At 51.1% G+C, this 12,159-nt stretch overlaps 1 protein-coding gene across 2 annotated transcripts in view; it reads left to right on the top strand.

The window, feature by feature from the left end:
* The window catches only part of GALNT18 (polypeptide N-acetylgalactosaminyltransferase 18), a 313,567-nt gene that overhangs the window by 154,267 nt on the left and 147,141 nt on the right, over positions 1-12,159 (top strand). For both annotated transcript variants that reach the window (XM_064492571.1, XM_031460024.2), the window contains exon 2: positions 9,731-9,923. In XM_064492571.1, the coding sequence (XP_064348641.1) occupies positions 9,731-9,923 (193 nt within the window). The remainder of the gene's footprint in view (positions 1-9,730; positions 9,924-12,159) is intronic.

Raw genomic sequence — 12,159 nt, forward strand, 5'->3', positions numbered from 1 at the left:
GGGTTGCAGGCTGTCCTGCTGCAAAGGGTCATGTTTCTTTCTTCCTGTCGAGCCCAGCTGTTCCCATCTGTGTATCTGCACCAGGAGAAGCATGGCACTCTGACATCAGCAGGGTCACCAGCTAGTTCATTCTAAGAAATTGATGTGTGGAAACACTGTGTTTTATGTGTGAACAGTGAGGTGTATATTTAGAAGTCCGAGTGCTCAGCTCCGGGCTGTCAGCTCTCAAGAGAAAAAAAAATGATGGTATGTGCTTCAGAGTTCATTATATCTCCTAGGCAGAATTCTAGGTTTAAAGGGTTGTTTTAAAGTAGCACATAATGGCACCTATAAATCCTGGTTCCTGAGGTACGTACATTTGTCACTCCCTAAAATGAGTTTTTCACATGTTCTTTATGTGGTTGGCTCAGAGCATAAAAACTTGGACGTTTAATAGCAGCTTTCATCCTGCATAATTTCTAATCAAGTCCATTTCCATTTCCTTGAGTGTGAGCGCATAGGCCGAGCTCCGGCTGTCCCCACCTGCCCGGCCATCTCAGCCATGAACTCAGCCACATCCGGGCCCAGAATCCACCCTGTACAGGGGGAGAGGCCATGGCAGTCCCCGCCTGGCCAGGGAGCGGGTGTGGGATTTGTTTGGCTGCAAGAGGCCGTCACGTGGTATCTGGAGGGAGCTCGCAGAGTCCGACGGATTCCTCTTCCTTGCCTGCCATGTCAGCCCAGAATGAAATGACTAGGCTTCTTCCTAGACCGCCGACTCGTTCTCTAGTTTCTTACTAGCACTTGCTGCCTTTCCTGGATCCGAGGCTTTCCTAACCTTTGCCAGCTCCTCCCCAGGCTCAGGGCCTGATTCTCTACCCCCCAGTTTGCGCGGTCCTGTTCTCAGTGACTTGAACATCCAGGATCATAACTACCTTTGTCCTTCCTGGCTGGGGCTGAATTAGGTGGGCCAGGGTTGTGTCCCATGAGGCCAGTACCAGGGGAGCCAGAGAGGGCTCTCTCGGAACAAGGCAGAGAGGCAGATCAGGGTTGGAATCCTGGGGCAGAGACGCTTGACAAGCCAGCAGATCCTAGCTAACACTTTCACCAAGCTGACAAGGTACAGGCACTGTTCTGAGTGCTGGACACAGATTCCCTCCTCCACTCCTCACTACTCCCCTATGAAGTAGGTATGGTTATCCTACTTACAAGTGAGGAAACTGAGGCACAGAGTGGTTATGACATGGCCATCCCGTAGACGTGGCAGCCAGGAGCCACAGTCTGTGCCACCGGGAGCCAGCACACTGCAGCCTGGGGGCCAAATCTGACCTGCTTCCTGCCTTAGAGATAGTCTTCTTGGAACAAAGCCACACGTGCTCACTTACATACTATCTATGGCTGCTTTTGAGAGACAGTGGCAGAGTTGAGTATTATAACCAAGACCATGTGACCTACAATCCTCAAATACTCACTACCGTCCTTTACAGAAAACATTTGCCGATCCCTGCTTTATATCATACTGCTTCTCAGGACTCCCGTGAAGCTGATGCAGATTGTTTTATTACGTGCCAGTGTGCATTTTTCTCAGAATCTCAGATGGGAAACCCCCAAAACAATAGCACTACAGCTTTAGGGAGCTTTGAAGGCCTGAGTTTTGGGTACCCAAATGCCAACGCCAATTCAAAGCGGAGAAGCTGAGTCTGGGACAGTTCAATCAGAGCTGGTGAGGAAGAAGCAGAGAGGCAGGAGGGCATCCTGAGGAAGCTGCCTCCTTCCCTGCAACACCGTTAGTTGCCGTGGAAGCTCTCCCCAGAGTTGCCTTCGCCTCGATGAATGACATCGTCCCAGAGGATTTTAATGCCGTCGGACCTGAGGCCGTCAGAGTTCCTTTCCTCCGATTATCTCCAAGCCCTTTCCTGCCGGTTCCACTTCTTTCTCTTAGCAGTTCTGAGGATTCCTGGAAGGGAAAGCCTAATTGTGGGGGCTGCTGGGCAAAGCCCTTCCGCTCGTGTGCTAGCGCACCTCTAGAGGCAGAGAGGAGGGCAGACCTTCGCTTCCTTATTATTAGGGCTCTTAGCACATCAGAGGATGTTTTTTAAAAATCTGAAAATTTCCCCTTGGGAGTGGAAGTACAAGTGGAAGCGTAATGTCTTGCTTTTCGAGAGATAAGAAGCATTGCAATGATGTGCTCAAGTCCTCCTTTTTCTCCCCAGTGGAATCCAAATACTGGGTCCACCTCATGGAAGGGAAATGGGGCCCAAAGATTCGAAGTTTGCCCGGTATCAGAGGTGAGGATCGGCTGAGGCCTCCTGCCTCTCAGACCCAGCTGCTTCCCACAGGCACTCGGTGCCTCCCTCTGCTGGGACACGCCCGGGGCCCCGCTTTGGACCGAGGGCTGGGAGTTGGAGGAGGATGTATGGGGACACACATCCCGGGCTGTGAGGGGTGCCCAGAGGATGGCAAACTGAAGACAGCCAGCGCTGGCCACTGCTGTTCTCGGGTGAACGCCTCGCTGTGTGTTGGTGTGAATCCTGCGTCATCAGCATGGCTTGGGTGGACTGGCTTTGATGCTCTGCACACGCTGCTTGGGCTTCCTGGGCCAGACCCGGGCATCAGGCTCTTTAGTGGGAATAATGGTCCCTTCCCACCAGTGGCAAGCCAGCAGGCAGGTGATACCGAACTCCCACAATCAGCATTTCTAGATATTCAGCATATGTTTCTGGATATTCAAGTAGCCCCTTTCTTCTTAACCCAAATAAAGCATGCAACAAGGCATCTCAAAAATGGAAGAAAATTTTTCTAAAAAAAAAATCACTGAATTGTACATTTGAAATGGGTGAATTTTATCGTATGTAAATTATACCTCAATAAAGCTGTTAAAAAAATAAAAGGAGTGGAAAAAAAGGAAACATCCTTTAAGAATTCTTATCTGGGATATTCAGCAGTGCTCGTTCCATTATTTAATGCTTAGCCTTCATCCTTCTGAAAGCTGACTTCTCAGTGGCTCTGCCCAGCAGGCTGGCAGTCTGTTCCCATTTCACAAGAAAGGAAACGGAGACTTGAAGGGCTGGCCTGTGGATTTTGTCCAGAGGGAGTGGGGAGGCAGGGTGCCCAGGACACTCCGGGAGGAGGGCCAGGAGACGGGAGCGGCTGTGCCTGTCCCCCGGATGAACCTCAGACACAGGGCCCCAGTGCATGTGGCAGGCAGTTACCTGCGACACCCGCCTGCCTGTCCTACTCCCCCCCACCCCACCTCCTTGGCCCGGGGCTCTGGCTTTCACCACTAAATACCCGAAGCTCCAGCTCTGAACTTGCCCTGAGGGCTGAAACCAAAACAGCCGTGGCTTTAGGACTGGCTACAGGGCGGGAGCAAGGCCCCCTCCCCACCCACCCTCATACCCTTCGTGGCTCTGTCTGAAAGAGAGCCATACAAGTGACTGAGAAAGTCCGTAAGAAACAGGAAGGCTCTACTGCTTTCCTGGGAAAATACTCCTAAATGTGTCCATGCAAAGGGACCAGAAACAGAGCTGCCACTTCCAAGGAGTGCACAGTGCAGCCTGGACCATGGGCTGGGGGTCCTAAGCCACGTGAGCTGTGTCCCAGCTGCTTCTGTCCACCCCTCGGCAGGGCTTAGCCAGTCCTGCTGCCCAGCCCCAAATAACTTTGACCTCCAGCAGCAGTTGTGCCTTGTGAACGCTTCTCTTGCTATTTTAGAGTTCATCCTGAAATGCAAGGAGCAGAGCTGGGTGCTGGATTCCTGCTTAGGGAGAGTTCTGGGCCACAGCTTCTCCTGCAGCTCCTCTAAAAAGCCACCAGCACCTCAGAGTGCATGACAGGAGCTGACACAGTGGCTCAGCTTCAGAAGATGGGGAGCTCTCCAGGAACGTGGTCCTTACCGAGGACAGACAGAAGTAGACGGGGCTGGGCAGCATCACAATGTCTGTTTCACTCCAGAACCCATTTTCCTTTCATTCCACCATGCAGTCTTGGCAAGACTCTGGAGCGAAAGCAGCTGGGCCGGCCCCCACTCGGGCCGCGCACTGAAGCAGCCACCCTCACGCAGGTTTTCCCACTGCGCTCAGCATCCACGACTTCAGAAACCTCGCAGGCCTTGGCGGGGCCTCCAGATGTGCTCCTTATGCCCAGCTTGTGAGCCCAGGGCCTCGGCTCTGCACTGCAGACTTGGGAGCATTCACTGCTCACAGCTTCGCAAGCTGCTTGTGGCCCCACTGCCCTCCTGTATCTGAATTAGTGCAGAGGCTGTCAGGACGGGAACCTGTAATTCTCTGTTCTCATTAGTGGGCTGCATGTCAGGCACCGTAGGCACATCTTGGAGACCCTACTGTGGCATTTCCTGGATGCCCTGTGTGATCACCAGCAGAAGTTTCTGGAAAACAGGTCAGGCACAATGAGGCCTGGGCACTAACGTGGGGAAGCGGATGCGCTGAGTGAAAGGTCTCCAGAAACCAGTAATTCTTTTCCACAGGGGCCTCCTAGGAAGGGCTCGAACAAGTAATAGTCAGATGATACTTACCCAGCAAGGCACAAGCACCAACCAACTTGCATGACTGCTGGTCACAGCATGGAGCAGGATCCCGGGCTCCGGGCGGGCCAGGCGTGCACCTTTTAGTTGCTGGCTGGTGGAAAGATCTGGATCATGCCAACCAAGAAAAGGGCCAGAGCAGCTGGGGTAAGAAGGCCACCTGGAGGGACTCTAGGAAGCAGCTGTTTACCCAGCGCTGTGAAGGTATTTCAGTAGTTTAACAGCTCCCGGGAACCAGTGCAGGCCGTCTGAGCAGCTTCCCAGGGCCTGAGGTTTTTCCCGTCCTCAAGCCAGACGTGCATCTAGCCCAGGACGTGGAGGGGGGGTTGGGCTTAGGAGGAGGAGGGGTTTTAGCAGCAAGTTCTTTCATGTCTCTGAGCTGCAGTTTCCTCTCATGTGTGATGGGAATGATAGAACCTTCATCATAGGGCCACTGTGATGGCCTGGCCTCACCACCCGGCAGGGCCAGTGAGATGGAACTGGGGTGCAAGGTACAAGGGCATCAGCCCAGGGGCAAAGCTTTTGCAGTAAACACCCAAGATTAGCCTGAAGTCCCCTCCTCATTGGATCTCAAAGAATGTACTTTGGGGAAAAAATAATAATAATGCACTTTGCTACTGTGGACATTACCTTTGGTGATGGGGAGGAGGCGGGGCTTTGGCATATGTGCTTGTCGGTTCGTAAGCTATTTCCAAATGCTATGGCCAGCCCTGGGCCTTTCAGACTTGCCGTCTGTGCTGTGGTTCTTCCTTCCCCATCCACGCAGCCCTGCTGAGGCTCTGGCAGCCCTGGTTCTTGTTCTCCAGTTTCTGCTCTGTGCAGAGACCGAGGGAGACAGCTGGCCGTGGGAGGGTCCCGAGAGAGGGGGGCATAGCATGGCATTGTCTCCCCAGCCTATGGGTCTCCTCAGGCCCCGCTGGGGCTCCTTCTGCCCACAACACCTGGTTGCTCATGGCGAGTCAGGGAAGGCGGAGGAATGCCTCCCGCCCTGCCTGAGCGTTACACAGGTACCACTTGGGTCCTGCGTGCGGCTGTCTAGCGGAATAACCCTTCAGTGTTCCCTCTCAGCCTGCTTATCCCTAGGACTCAGACATGCACCAGGGCTAGGTGAGGGACTGGCCTCCGTGCTGTACTCAGAACCCTCCAAACGCTCTGGCGTGGCCGCTGGGCTGAGTTCACGGTGCCTTGCTCATCAGTGCCATGGACAAGCTCTCCCTTGGGGGTCCTCAGCCCCCTGAACACACACCTCTCTTTAGTACCTCTGCTCTTTGGTCAGGCGTGGCCCAAAGTGAACTCCAGCAGGAGCCACAGCCCGAGTCTGCGCCTGGGAGTGCCTTGTCCCTGGGTGAGAGACATCTGTGGGTCTGGTCCCTCACTAGATGTGTCCAGACACCCTTGGGCCCCTGCAGTGCAGTGGACCCAGCCCAGGCCCTTCCCTGAGGTCTCTTTGCCGTCACCCCAACTGTGTCAGACATGGTCCTCCTTAGCTGGCGACCGTGTAGATCTGCTTTCCTACTGGAGAGTGAGGGGAGTTGGGTTGAGGACTGGTTAAGGGGAGGCCACTTTCTGTGGACATGGAGCCCCTTCCTGTGGGGCTGGATGGCAGCAGCATCTTCCCAAGCTGGGATATCAGGGCAGGGCCATTCATCTATCCCATCTGAACTCAAGAGGAGTCGGGGGAAGAGCACTATGGTGGGCTGGGGACTCCGAGTTCCTCCATGGCCCTCAGCATCAGACACTCGTTGAGCTAATTAATATTTATTACATGTCAGGCACTGGCCTAAGCTCCTCACATGGACCATCTCAAGTGGTCTGTGAAGAAGGTCCTATTATTATCCAGCCCACTTTCCAGATGAGGAAACTGAGGTGCAGATCAGCTAGACCAAACTGGACAATGGTAGAGCTGGATTCTGTGGATTCTGTTTCTATAGCCAGTGCTCTTAAGGAAATAGATTAGCAGAGGCAAAGCCTCCTTACCTAAGAGATGTCAAATGTAAGCTGTAGAGCAGGCGGTCAGCACAGTTTTTATTAAAGGGCCAGATGGCATATATTTTCCACTTTGCAAGCCATGTGGTCTCTGCCGCACCCACTCTGCCTTTGCAGCGCTAAAGCAGCTGTAGGTAATACATAAGCAAGTGGATGTGATGTGTGTTCCAGAAAAGCTTTCTTTACAAAATAGATGGTGGGCCAGATTTGGCCCTCAGACCACAGTTTGCCATTTGTGATGTAGAGGAAAGCTTCAATGTCCCTGACAAACTGGGTGACCTCATAATTAGTCATTTAACCTCTTCATCTTTGGTTTCCTCATGTCTAGTAACTAACCACTGTGGAGTACTTATTAACTAAATTTATTTTAAAATGATGCACCGAGCCCCTTGTAAGAGACATGTGTTGTGCTGGGAGCCAAAGATACAGCAGGGGACAAGACAGATGGCATCCTACCCTCATGGAGTCCACACCCATGAGCACGACAGAGATAACCTTGGGTAAAGACATCAGTCAGCACCTTGCTTGGCTCCGGCAGAAATTCAACAAATACACCTCTTCTGGCCATCACGTCCCTGACTTATTATTCAGGATCCACTGCTTTTAAGTTTGTTCTCATTCATACCCATCCTGAGTAAAAAGGCAGGAGCATGTGGTGCAACCCAGGACTTTAATATGTTTTAATCCATTTTTATGCAACACCAGCCCAATTGTGAATCATAATTTTTTCATTAACTGATCTCATTTTACTTGGTAATATCCACTTAGGTATGTGAGGGCAGTAAAACTCCATTTCTGTTAAATATTATCTGATTCGGTTGGTTCACTGATTTAGATTTTTACTGCCCCCCATTCCAAGTGAATGAGTCATCCATCTTCTTAGCGATAACAAGGACCTTCAAGATCAGATGAGCCCTGTGTTTCCCTTCATACATGCCCAGCCAGGGGGGACAGGGGCAGCCTGAGTTCCGGGATGCAGCTCTGAGTAGCACCACGGTCCTAAAATCTCTTGCTTTGTCGTAAAAATGCTCATGTCATTTGCAACCTACTCCTTGATGTGGCCTAATCTGTTTAATATATGAGTTTCCTTTCATATCTTTAAGGAAAAGGTAGTCGAGATGATAGACCTTGTTTGTCTTTGGAATTCACGTGGGTCCAGCCCTTGGCTCTGAAGACACAGTGTTTCTTAGTGGTTAAGACCTCAGGCGACAGTCCCCTCCTGGGATTGAATCTCAGCTCCTTTCCTTCCTTCTAAGTGAACTGGGGCAAGTTTCTTACCCTCTCTGTGCTTCACTTTCATTATCTGTAGAAAGGAGACAGTAACAGTTCCCACCTTGTAGAGATGAGCTGGTGTGTGAAAAATGCTTACAGCAGAGCCTGACTCGTGGTGGGCACTCAGCAAGGGCTAGCTGCGATAGTTGTCCCGGGAGTCACACAGATCTCCAGTTTGGAGTGTGTCCCAAGGATATGCGTGTTCACCTGCCACCTGTGAGTCCCAGCTCCGTTTGCACATCTTTTGGCATCTCTCTAAGGTCCCTGGCATCGATGTGCTTGCTCTGCTCTCAGAATCATCGGCCCTCTGATTTGCAGGGAGCTACCACAGCCCCCTTCCGTCCATGACACCCTTTGTGTACCTCCAGTGATGGGGGCTTCCTTTCCCTGGAGCATCCATCCCTTCCATGATAGGAGGGTCCTGGGTGTTGGAAGGGTCCCCCTATTATTCCCAAGCCTCCTCCCCTCTCCCAGACCGGCTCTTCTGAACATCCCTCAGAAGGAGGTGGTAGGAAGAGCTGTGGTCCATAGCTCTGAGCTCCCCAACAGGAACCTTTGCCTATCTCCAGCCTGTACCTTTAAATTACCTGGCATAGGTGTGTCAGGCACCTACTGGCTACACACAGACAGCCAAGGGGACACTGGGAAGTGTCCCAAGCCTGTCTCTCCTGTTCCTAACCCACTTCTGCTTCCTCCTGGTCTCTGTCTCATTCCAGGCTCCTGGTTCCATGTCTTACTTATGTCACATTTATGAGTGTGGAAGGCACCGTCCAATGGGTTTAGAATCTCTCTCTAGTTTCTCTGATTTCTGACCTTGAGTGATTACCTGACGACCTGTACCTGGGAATGAATTCTATAGTCCTGACCCATCAGTCTATGTCCTGGCAAGATCTACCTGTTCCCCCATAAAAGATGGATTTAAATGATCCTCCAGGCTCCCCTTGCTATAGCAACCCTGATTACCATGTAGTGTGTGCTTACTCTGAGACATATGCTGGGCTCAGTGCTTTATACATGCTATTGGATATAATCCTCGCAGATCTTGGGGGTGCTGGGTTCCAGGTATGACTATTCCCGCATTACAGGTGGGGAACTTGAGGCGTTGAGGAGTTGAGTGTTTGCTTGTGGTCACATAGCCAGTTAATGTTGGAGCAGGAGTTTATTTGAATCTGCATCTGTGTGAATCGAAGCCTCTGCTCTTATAGGCAATAATGCCCCTTCCATTTCCTTGGAAAGTTCCAGGAAAACCGAGAGACCTGGCATTAGGACTGCCCCCTACAAAGTCTACCAGGGGTCCAGTGAACAGTGGCCAGAGTGTGTGGGGGCCTGTGAGTGGTTTGGCCATGCCCTGTGCCAGTGATTCCCTATCCTGGGGATAGAGTCTGAAGCAACTGGCAGAAGTCTGGCTGGCAGTCCTTGTAGCCAGGTGAATGCCATGTCGTGGGACCAGGCAACTCACCGCAGGGCCAGAGAGTGGAGAGGGAGGTGGGCTGGCAAGAATTGGGCAGAGCAGCAGATCTCCAGCTCGGGAACCTGGGTGTGGGGCAGGCTTGGGACTGGCAGGGAATAGGGGTGCAATCTGGGGAAAGAGAGGCAGAAGACCTACTCCAGGGCTGTGGCCAGCATTGCTGGAAGAAAGGCAGGCTGGGGAAGGAAGGGGTTCTGATTTAAAGTCATGGGTCATCAGGGTCACATCCATCAGCTTCCCAGCAGACCATGTTGGGGTATTTCCCTATCCTTTATGCTAGTGTTTGTTGGGTGGATGGATGGATGGATGGATGGATTACTGAGTTTGGGGAAGCGTAAAGATTCCAGTTTCCCTTCCACCACCTGCAAAGCTGAGGCTGAGATTGTTTTACTCAAGGCAGTGGTGAGGAAGAGAAAGGGGTTGACATGGCATATGCAAGGGTGCACTCTGACCCACTGTGTCCTTATCCATTCTTTCTCCAGAAACTCCCGCCAAACCTGAGGAGGCAGAGGCTGAGCCCTTCACAGATTCCTCCCTGTTTGCACACTGGGGCCAGGAGCTCAGCCCCGAAGGCCGGCGTGTGGCCCTGAAGCAGTTCCAGTACTACGGCTACAACGCCTACCTCAGTGACCGCCTGCCCCTTGACCGGCCCCTACCTGACCTCAGACCCAGTGGGTGAGCAGAGTCAGTGGCCGGGCCCTTGTTGAGCTGCCCCTGGGGAGGTGGGGCCACCACAGTGCTGGGGACAGAGCCAGGACTGGGTGCCTAGACTCCTGGGTGCTCCTCCTGCTTCATCCGGGGTCTGCCCCCTCGGCCTGTGCTGGGCGGGTCCCTCTCCCCTGCCGCCTCCCTCAGCCTCAGTTTCTCCATCTGCTGAGCAGGGGAAAGCTTTCTTCCATTAGAAATTTTAGAGATTAATAACCTAATTTAATCCTTAAGGGCATTAGAATCATCTGGCATTCCTGTTAATAAGTCATTTTAACACAATTAGTTGCATTTTTATGAACAATTATTTTTTTCCTGTAAATTAGTTTTTTAAAGCACATCCATCTTCTGAGGCTAACAAGTCATTACACCCAACAAAGAAGTCTGTCTTGACTTCTCTCTTTGTTACAGAAGATGTTCCTTTAAGGTTTGGTAAGAATTTTTATTACTCCTAATTATTAAAAATGTGAGCACGTACCACAGCTGAGAAAATCTCATTAACTTTTGTGAGCTCCCCTCCACACACACACCTTCTTTTTCTGCCTTTCTCCTTATTTTAAAAATTTTCTTAAAGCTGCAAATACAGTAAGCTTTTATCTGGAGTTTTCAGGAAAGATCTTGCTGCTGGGTTTGGAGGCTCTGTTCTTTATGGAGGAGAGCTCAGTACAGTTTCATAGACATTTATTGAGTACCTGCTGTATGCTGTGTCATTAGGTCTGGTTTTTTCTGGCCCAGGGAAACCTGGAGTCCCCCAGCCTTTGCTGAGAGGCCCCACCACACACCAGTCCTGCCTGCTTCTGCGGGAGAGAAACGGAGAGTGGCAGGGTGCACGGACTGAGTCCCCGGGGCCTTTCTCAGAAGGGCAGGCTCCCCAGTAAACAAGCTCTGGAGGAAGTACGTTTTCAGAGGCAGCCCAGCCGGGACTTCCCAAGTTTACTAAGAAACGGTCTCTGAAGAACTCCAGGTGGGCAGAATTTTGCGGTTTCCTGCCGAGCCCCTGGAGAGGAGCAGTCATTATCATGCAAAGACCTTGCGTCTGCACAGAGCTTTACAGCTTATAGAGCGCCCACTCCTCACCTGTGGGGCAAGGTGGCTCCCATCAACCCCTCTTTATAGCCCAAAAAGCAGAATCTCTGATAAAGGCGGAGCTGAGCCTTCTGCCTCTCCACTGGGGCTCCTGCAATGGCTTTACCAATGGTGATTTCTCTTTGCACGTGAACTTGGAAGGCCCTGTCCAGCTGTACTTCAGCTCCAGTGCCAGACACACACCCAAGATTGGAGAGCTGTTGATGGACCACTCAAAACAAGCATGTGTTTGGGTAAAACAGTGCATCTCTTGGTCTGTTCATTTCCATGAAAACATTTCTGCCTTGTAACAAGGTCATTGCTTGCTTATCCCGTTTAACTCATTTTGGAAACATCTTTTTTAATATCTTTACTGTCATCCTATTTCAAATTACACCAGAACACATTAATATAGCATAAACCTTGTTTTCAGAGAAACATTTGATACTTTATTTATATTAAGTCTTTGACATCTCACAGTAATCTTCTGGAGTAGGTATTTGTCTAGGAAACACACACTGTCTTCTGTTACTTTCCTACCCAGGGTGCTCCTGATACCAGATGTTTGGGTTTTTTTCCACACTAACCAATTCTGTGACACCAGCTGTGTGTCCATACAATTCAATTCCATTTGGATACTATCTACCTGGAGTTAGTGTCAGGTCCCGTAAGTTAAGGACTCAGTCCTACAAGGCTGGCCCCACTTCAGATGCCAGTCACATGTCCCAGCTAGTCACCTGTATTTCTCATTGACTGGCTACTGATTGGGGTTCAGCCCCTCCTTGGGTTCAATAATTTGCTAGAATAACCCATAGAATTAGGGAAAATTTTACCAATTTATTATAAAGGATGAAGGATGAAGCAAATCATTAAGGATTATGCTAAGGGATACAGAAGAACTGGCAAATGAAAAGAGACATGGGGTGAGTCTGGAAGGGTCCCAAGCTCAGGAGCTTCTGTGCCTGTGGAGTTGGGGTGCCTCACCCTCCCAGTATGTGGGAGGCTCTCTGAACTCCGCATTTCAGGGATTTTGATGGAGTCATCATCATGTAGGCATCATCGATTGTTAATTCATTTTCCAGCCTCTCCCCTCTCTCTGGAGGAGGGGGCTGGAAGTTCCAAACTTCTAATCATAGCTTAG

This window comes from Camelus dromedarius, chromosome 12 (genome assembly GCF_036321535.1).
Source record: "Camelus dromedarius isolate mCamDro1 chromosome 12, mCamDro1.pat, whole genome shotgun sequence".
Taxonomy (NCBI): domain Eukaryota; kingdom Metazoa; phylum Chordata; class Mammalia; order Artiodactyla; family Camelidae; genus Camelus; species Camelus dromedarius.